The following is a 9455-nucleotide window of genomic DNA, read 5'->3' as shown; positions in this document are numbered from 1 at the left end:
TCAAGAGCAACAAGAGTCTACTATATCGATTTGTATGTTAATTTGTATATTGTGATTCGTACACTTAGCATTGTTCTTTTCAATTCGGTTCGGATATGGTGAGTTTTGGCTGGTTGAGTTCTGAGTAGAAGTTTTCACTAGAACAATAATTTGCAGTAAATGATTTCCTAATATATAAGATTAATTGAAAACATAAAGTACTTCATATTTTGACAAAGATTAAATAACTCAATGTTCCAAGAACAAGTTTGTTTTGGAAAAATTCCATCAAAATCTATGTCAATTTACTTAAGATGAATTGCATTTATTTGTTGTATTAAATCGGCAAAGATGTAAATTAGTAAAGTAAAATTGAAATAGCTCAAATAAAATAAAAGACGCTTTTTCCTTGGTAAAATGCATAATAAAATAATATTATATTTTCTTCCTCTAAATATATGCAAAGCTTTTGTTTATTTCTGTTTTATTGCCCATATGAAGTTTGTGCTTTTTTCTAATTTCAAACGGATTAAAAGAGTAATAACTAGTACAATTATTTTTATGCAAACCTAAATAGAATTTAGAAGTAACGACAAAATAATTTTGTTTAAGTCAAAAGACGCAAGTCCAAATTGCATTTTTCACGTTTTACTAAAATAATCAGTTAATATTATCTTGCCTTATATTCTATCTCTTGTGTATTGACAATTCTATTTTGCTTTTTCTTTGATACCACTTCGTATGAATTCATCATAAGTAAGATGTATATAAAGCTAGATATTATGATGAGAGAGTCGAGACATAATCAAAATGCTCTAGTTCCTTCAATATGGAACGTATTTTGACACCGCGTTTCGTCGCCTCACTTGTTGATAACTTCTTTTTTGTGTTCTTGTTAATTTTGCTTTTCTATAAGTGGGATAATTACCAAAAAAGACTTAAACCTATTTTATGGATACCAATTCAATCATAAACCTTTCAATTTGGCTAATTTAGTCATAAACTTTTTGATGATTTGCCAATATAGTCCTTCTAGCCAATTTTGGTTGGAAATCACTTATGTGAATGCCAGCCATCCTATGTGGCACGATCGCCGCTGATGTGGATGATTTTTTTTTTCAAAAATTTATGAAGTTTTTTTATTATATATTTTTATTCTTTTCTTTTCATTGTGCCTGGTGAAGGTTCTAGCCCTCACCCAGATTTGGCAAGGGCCTGGGCAAGGACCATGACCCTCATCGGCCACAATGAAAAAAAGAAAAAATAAACAACAAATTCAGAATTTTTTTAAAAAATTACAAAAATAGTTCATGTCAACACTGGGTGCACCATGTAGGATGGCTGGCGTCCATGTCAACGATTTCCAGCCAATTTTGGCCAGAAGGACTACATTGATAAATAGTCAAAATGTTTAGGATTAAATTGACCAAATTGAAAGATTCATAACTATATTGACATCGTACAAAAGGTTAGGAATTTTTTGATAATTTTCCCTTCTATTATTCTCCCTTTTCCAACAGATTTTCTAAAAAAAAAATTGGCTTATTGTTGACCCTTTCGAAGCCTTGTAGGAAATTAAATTTTAGTAGTTGTTTCACCACAAAGTGTTGAAGAAGTATTTTTCAAAATGTGGATAGATGAGTAAATTAATAAAGGTTGTGAAGGGTCCTTTGTTGGTTCTTAAAATTATGAAAAGGATGAAAACAAATATAAATGCTTTGATCTAGTTTAAAATGACTATTAACCATCAACCTTAAAAAGAAGAACATGACCATCTGCCTTACGTATTACATTTAGGTTGTCGTACATTAGGATAAAGTTCAGACTTTTATTTTGGATGCCGATGGCATAAAAAGTTTACCCTCATAAGTAGGTTAAGAGATAAATATACAATAAGTCCAGTTTTAATCTTAGCAATTTTATCTGTTCCATTATGGTACATGAATTATTCCACTTCAAGACTTCAGCATTTTAAATAAAAATGGAACTTACTATTATGGTATTCATGCCCACTTAGAATTTCTAATGGCGCTACTAGTACTTTACGAAAATGAGTTTATACTAAGCAAGATGAAATTACGACGGAATATTTTCAAGTCGATCATATTCAAGAGAACTCGACATCACTTTATAAAATAATTTTTATGAACTATATAGTCTGTCTTGAGTGTCTATATAACCATCTCTTGCCCTAGAAATGCTGCAAATCTCACAAATTAGTAATGGATTCTACTGCTGTCTCTCTTCTTACCTTTCCACCTGTAAAACCGAACGATCTTAAAGACTATGATGAAACACCAAAAATTTCTGACTCCTTCCTTTTTCATAAGCAATCTCATGTTCCCGATTCATTCAAATGGCCAGAACAAGACGTGATTCTCTCTCACGGCGATCTAGAAGAACCCTTGGTTGATCTCAAAGGCTTTCTTCTTGGTGTTGATCAAGAAGAAACGCATCGTGCTGCTGATACTGTTAGAGCAGCATGCCTAAGCCATGGATTTTTCCAAGTGATCAACCATGGAGTCGACCTGAGTCTCATTCACGATGCTCACGATAGTATAGGTTCCTTCTTCAAGATAACAGTCAGCAACAAACTCAGGGCTGAAAAGAAGCCGAACTCACCGTGGGGTCATTCGATAGCTCATAATGATCGGTTCTCGTCAAAATTGCCATGGAAGAAAGCCTTCACTTTTGGCTACCATGAGAGCTCTCCAGATTCAGTGGTTGGCTTCTTTAAGTCCACCTTAGGGATGGATTTTGAACCAGCAGGGTAAGCAAGATCATTTCCCAAGTCAATTTAAATTTTGGGTTTTTACTCTAACAATTGCCCTGAAATTTTACATACACATTCAATTTTAAAAAAGGATTGATTCTTCTTCACACACATCTTTTAAAAAAAAAAATTGGGATTCAACATTCTAAGTTACATACAAGAACGGCGCTACTATTATTCTGATTTCTCTTCATATTACTAATGAACAAGTAAAATTCTGCAATTAATAATATTTAGATCAGACACGCTAGCAATAAAATCTAATAAAATCAAGTCACATCATGGGTATGTCACGATCGAAACGCTGTTCGTTGGGAATTTCCACAAAGAAAGTAAATTTGACAAAATATTTAGTTGTTGTAGGAAGTATAATCTTAGGATCTTTGTCGATTTCCAAGGCGAATGGATTTTTGATACTTCTCTTGATTGTGTTATCGTCGTAACACAGTCTTAGATCCGTTTGCAAATCTGTAAAAAGAAAGAGTGCACCCTTTATCTATCCTCCATTCTATTTTTGTAGAAAAGTATACCAGAAATATTGTGAAGAGATGAAGAAATTGGCTCTTTCACTCATGGAGCTATTGGCCATAAGCTTGGGACTTGAGAGGTCTTACTATAGAGACTTCTTCAAAGATGGATGCTCCATAATGAGGTGCAACTCCTACCCTCCTTGCCAAGAGCCAAGCCTTGTCCTTGGAACTGGTCCTCATTGTGATCCAACATCCCTCACCATACTCCACCAAGATCAAGTTGGAGGTCTCGAAGTGTTCGTCAATGACAAGTGGTACAAAGTTCGACCTCACGCTCATGCCCTAGTGATCAACATCGGTGATACTTTTGCGGTATGTGTTACTTTCAACAAAGCCAAATATAGAATCGCTCATGTTGATTTGCTATTAACTTTTCCTTAATAAGGGTGAGCATAATGATGAAATGGCTTCTTTTTTCCAATTTATGACAAGGCCTAAATGACAGGTTTTACTATTTTTATAAGTGTCTTCATTTGTAGACATCGATACTACATACTTGAGTATCATCTGTTCGAATTTTGCAAGTCTGTATACTCACTTTTCTAATTGCAAAAGTTTTTTTTGTTTATCATACATTACGTGAATACACAGGATTGGAAATATAAACTTTTTACTCAAACATACATTACTTAGCGACGGTGAAACTCTTCCCTGAACATGTAATCAATTGAGAGCCAATCACCTTATGAATAGATCATTTTTTAAAGTTCCATCATGTTCGAGTCAACTCCGCCATTTAAACGATTTGAAAAGTGTGAGTTCTTGGCATTTAAGAAGTACATTTTCGACTTCTATTAGGGTGGTTTTTAAAGGTATCCTTTTGTTTAATGTAAACTTACGATACTTGTAGCAACATTATAGGAAAATTTTATAAATTGCTTAATAGAATTCGATCAACAGCCTCTACTTTTGAGAATCTTCTTTGTGCTCGTTGTGAGAAATGTGAGGGAAATCACCTTTCAACGTGTAAGAAGTGGAATAAGTCCGAATTCTTATGTGACTATTAAAGATTTTGCCTTCCTAAGAAATGGGAAGGTGGGTTTTTCATCTAACGAAACTGTGGTGTGATCCTAGAGGGATAAGCATTAAATCCCATGCACGGAGTGCAAATAAAAGTACGTATCATGGTCCTTAATATTACGGACGCGTATCCTTCGAGCACATGTTTGTAACTGCTGTAATGTACGGGGCATGTACTATAATGAAGATTGGGGTTTTTGTTCTTGTGCACGCGTGCAGGCTTTGACAAACGGGATATACAAGAGCTGCCCGCACCGAGCGGTGGTGAACTTGCACAGAGAGAGGCGGTCGTTGGCTTTCTTCCTGTGCCCGCAGGAAGACAAGATGATCGCGCCGGCGCCCGATCTCGCCCCCGGAGGGGCGAGGAAGTACCCGGATTTCACCTGGTCGGACCTGCTCCGGTTCACCCAGAAGCACTACAGGGCCGATCAGTGCACCTTGCCCAAGTTCACGGAGTGGTTCCTCTCTCTTCAAGACCGCACTCTTGACTGTTGAGTCACTGTTAGTATCTGTGTGAGATCCCCTTGAAATAAAGAACACGAGTCAATCTAGTCTCTTTTATATGTATGGCCGAGGGATCAAGTGGATATGCATTCATTTGCATACTGGCTTACTTCAAGGATGGAAGGATAGAGATATGATGTACTGAATTGTATGATTCGCTAATAAGAAAAAGGTTTGCCAGATATATAATAAAAATTAATTTATCTCATTGCTGTGGAAGAAAACAGATATAGAATAGTAAGTATACCGAATGGTGTATTAATAGTAAGATTGCCTGAAAAAAAATGACAGGCCATTATCGATGTATATCCCCCTTTAAGACCACACTTTTTAATTAATTTTTCGCTGATTCTTATGGTATGGAAGTTGACAATATCGACATAATAATATCATGAAACAAATAATTTTTTTTCAAAAATTTAATAGTTATCGTGTCATAAAGTGAATATACATGATTGACTTAATATGGTAATAGTACACGTCTTCGAGTCACATGTTATCACATCACATAAGATTCTCTCTCTCGGCTCGTGGAACAACGGTTGATGTCCAATTTATCTCGAATTGGTATATGACGAAGAGATTTGAGGCAGAGACTAAGAAAAAAATGCCGAAGATAAATGTGGAATTACATATGCAATCCAAACACGAGGGCTGTCCATTTTCGTTTGCAAAGAACAATGTGGAAATGGGGCTTGAAAGGACTAGGTGGTAGGGGTCCGTGAGAAGCGAACACAAAATTACAGAGTTTCATGTGATCAAAAGAGACACCAGGAAGGCCACAGAAAAACAGCTAGAGATTTTTGTCCTCTTCTTTACGTTGCCACCTCCTCGTTAAATAAGACACTACAAAAGACTCGTTATAAAGGTTAATTCTAAAAAGAAGCATAAACTTTAGATCGAGAGATAATTCTGATCGGAATTTTTTTTGCCTTATAAAGAAGCAATTTTAGGTTAAGTAACAATTCTGGCCTCAACTTTTTTTTTATTTTATAAAAAATCACCAACTTTCACCCTGATCCCAAATTTGGCCCCCTGTTGACTTTTTGTCTAAAGTCACCCTTGTTTGAGAAAAAAATGTTACGGTGGTGAGTTTGGCGAATCTCATTCATAGCGTTTGTCGATAAGCGGTGATCTACAACTTCATATTACGTCTGGCCAGAGAGATTCAATCTAGAGATATTTTTTACTGGCCGGTGAAGTAAAGGAGACGAACAGTTTCACCGTTATTCTTCAAGCTGTGGCTAAGAGAATAAGACAATTAATAGTACTTTAAATCTAGTTGGCAAGCCACATGGATTTACTGTTGATGTGGAATAGTTAAGTTGGATAATCAATGGTTCTAAGTCAATGAAGACCAGATTTGGGATTTAAGTGAAAGTTTGTGCTTTTTACGAGACAAAAAAAGTTGGGGCCAGAATTGTCACTTGATCTAAAGTTGGTGCTCTTTTACGAGACAAAAAAAAATTAGGCCAAAATTGTCTCTCGACCTAAACTTGATATTTTTTTTTGAATTAGGCCCCCGTTATAATGTTAAAAGTTGTAGACATAGAAACAACAATAATACTGTAATCTCAACTGGTCATCTCGTCATTCATAAATCATAATCTCACTTTAATCCCTCGCTGATTAATTCAATTGTTTTGATCGATGTTATCTTTATTTCAGGACGATGCTAAGTTTTCACTTGACTTGTGTATGGATTAAGCTCATGCTACACACTCTGCCAAAAAACGCTAATGCTAATTACTGTCCTTAATCTGTCGTATTCATGAAGTGCAATGACGGATTGGAGCGTAATCATAGTTGAGGTAAAAAATACACATGAAAATGACACCAGTAGTCCCTGAACTTTGACCCAACATGCAATGTTATTCACGAACTTTTAATATATTTAATGTGATCCTTGAACTATTAATAAATATTTAATGTAGTCCTTCAATTTGCCCAAATGACAAATAAGACGTTATTTGATGACGTGAGTGAATATATATTGAGTTAGATTTTTAAAAATGATGGGTCAACATGTCCCTCAATTTACCCATCTACTCTAGGATAAAAAGAAAAATTAGGGTGTTAACATGTCCATCATAATTTGATGATATCTATTATTATGTCATGATTTGAAATGAATACCTTACGTGGATAATTCATGTGTAACTTTGTTTTTGGTTCCATCTTTCAAATTTAATAGATTGAAAGTCATATCGGCAAATTCTATTTACTTGAATCAATGAAAGGATGTCATTGTATAGTCCAGAGACTAGTTGAACATTTACGAATAGTTCAGCGTTCATATTGAACAAATTAAAAGTTTAGGAATGGTATTGCACGTTGGATCAAAGTTCATGAATCATTTGTATTATTTTCTCAAAATAAATAGATATTTTTAACCTAAAGTAAATTATGCTGTATCCGTATATTTTTCCTATAAGTTCCATACACAATCTACCGATTTGATGTTTCTTGATCAATTTTATCATCCTTTGTCTGGGGAAAAGAATTGGAATTTATGATGACCAATCAGTCCTAAAACTACTGTACGGATGCTAATTCAGTCCTAAATTGTCAATAAGAAATCCATCTATTTCTAGACAACTTAGTAAAAAAAAGAAGAAGGTTAAACACATATGAAGCATGTATCGGGTTATTTCTTTTCTGTCATTTATTATTGTCATTAAAAACTCAAACGATATCATTTCTGACTAGTTGCCTAACAGATATATTTTCTCAGAAAACATTTTCCGGCATTTATTTTACTTAGGAAAATGAGTAAACGGAAAATATTTTCCTAGTAAACGGAAAACCTATGTTTAAATTTAAGAAAATGACATCCCTTTAAAAAATTGGAAATCAATTTCCAAAATATGACTGGATATCAGAGCTTGATCCAAACTCTGTGCTTAAGCACGGAAAACCCAACGCTGGTTCCTGAGTCCCTATTGTCCAGGACCAGATCTCCGGCACCCCGGGCTAGGTCCATCGAGGCTGAGCCCATGACTTGCTGGTGTCTATTTAGAAAAATCAAATCAGATTTTTCATACCAAACAATGAAAGAAATTTTCCAATTATTTTTAGGTTTTATTGAAACACTAGAAAATATTGTTTTTTTTTCTCAAAAAATGATTTCCTAGAAAACATTTTCTAGAGACGTCACATTTTTGCAAAACAAACGGAGTCTAAAGTTGCAAATGCTCATATAACTCTAAGACTGAGGTACAAGTTAAAAGGTTTCACCATTCGTCTTTAATCTTATTCGGTCCGGTAATACTATTTTCACTTCGGTTGTCCATATAACTAGCTAGGTTATATACTCATATATTTTATCTTTTCAATAACTTAATTTACGAAAAATCATCAAAAAAAGAGTCCAAGTGAGAACCTGGAACCTATTATCATATATATCCATTAGAAGCACCTTCAAGAAAAAAAAAATTAAAACCAATGAGCCATTCACCAATCGGATATGGTACCTAATTTTTTAACGCCCCTTTTTCGATGGTGCATCTACTGTCCATGGTAATTTTTGAGTCTTTTTAAATTATGATTTGAGAAATGTGTACGACAACGCTTGTTTACGTCTTTAATGTTGCTCTTTGGCTTCTGACCAAGTCGCTGGTGTTGATTTTTCTGGGGAACGACGATGATAGAGGCTCATTGTCACTAGGGGTGTCCAAAACAGACCGCCCAAACTAGGAACCGTTCGGATCGGATCGAACCGGCTGATTTGGTTCAGTTCCCGAGAACCGACCGGTTCCCGGTTCCAAGAGAGAATCGGACCAAACCGGACCGATTACATATTCTTATTCTTTTATTTTTTATTTCTTCAAAAAAATTAGTAAAATATGAACTAAACCCTAAGTAAACTTCATTGACATAAATTCATTGATAAAATTAGTAAAATGTGACACAAACTCTAAGTGAACTTCATTAAAATAAATTCATTGACAAAAATTAATAAAATGTGAAATAAACACTAAGTGACCAGTTTTATTGGACCGGACCGGGAACCGGACCGTACCGTACCGGCGGTCCGGTCTCCGCTTCCCAAAATTGGGAACCGGGAACCTCACCCCTAATAGTCACGGCTTGGATGGGTTAATGATTATCATCATTTTTATGTGTCTTTGCAACATATAATACTTTGTACGGAATATTATTTTTTGGAGTTATTCCACAACTTTTTACAAAGTCCAACGATTCACGATTCGCGTGAACGATCCACATGATTGAGCAACACTGCTTTGCACTTTCAATCTTCTCTATACAGCAACATTAATCAACTACCATGGCTATTATGGCTCCGTTTGGGAATAGCTTTGCAAAGTCCTTTGGACCTCTAAAGGCCCTTAGGCAAATGCTAGTGTGTTTGGCATTCATTTTTGGGAACCCATTTCCCAAATGCTAGCATTTCCAAGGCCTTTTAAAGGCCTTAAGCTCGAGGCTCCTGGACACCTGCTTTGGCTTTCTCGGTAAGCAATAGTACCGATTAAGTAATAAACATTTCTTCCAAAACTACCCTCATCTATTTTTTGATTTTTCAGTTTTGCCCTCGTCTTTGAGTGTGCATTATCTTCTTCGCTTACCTCGGCCGGTGTGGCTGTGAGTGGACAGCGATGGGCCGGAGAGGAGCTGGCGTGGTCGCGCAA

The 9455-nt window shown here is 35.5% G+C and overlaps 1 protein-coding gene across 1 annotated transcript; it reads left to right on the top strand.

Moving 5' to 3' along the window:
• The first annotated feature begins 2004 nt into the window (after positions 1–2004).
• On the top strand, positions 2005–4976 carry LOC115662099 (gibberellin 20 oxidase 2-like). Its single transcript, XM_030584281.2, has 4 exons — positions 2005–2016; positions 2175–2749; positions 3273–3594; positions 4522–4976. Exons 1-4 carry the CDS (start codon positions 2005–2007, stop codon positions 4795–4797), a joined length of 1185 nt encoding a protein of 394 aa, XP_030440141.2. The 3' UTR covers positions 4798–4976.
• The last annotated feature ends 4479 nt before the right edge of the window (positions 4977–9455 follow it).

Source organism: Syzygium oleosum, unplaced genomic scaffold, assembly GCF_021117445.2.
Source record: "Syzygium oleosum isolate NSW1041296 unplaced genomic scaffold, Sole_v2.1 Sole_v2.02, whole genome shotgun sequence".
Taxonomy (NCBI): Eukaryota; Viridiplantae; Streptophyta; class Magnoliopsida; order Myrtales; family Myrtaceae; genus Syzygium; species Syzygium oleosum.
Note: the sequence above shows the minus strand (reverse complement) of the source record. Positions and strands in the feature narration are given on the sequence as shown.

Coding starts and splice junctions, on each gene's coding strand:
- LOC115662099 (XM_030584281.2), top strand. Junction 2,750..3,272: donor ATGGATTTTGAACCAGCAGG/GTAAGCAAGATC, acceptor CTATTTTTGTAG/AAAAGTATACCAGAAATATT. Junction 3,595..4,521: donor ACATCGGTGATACTTTTGCG/GTATGTGTTACT, acceptor GCACGCGTGCAG/GCTTTGACAAACGGGATATA.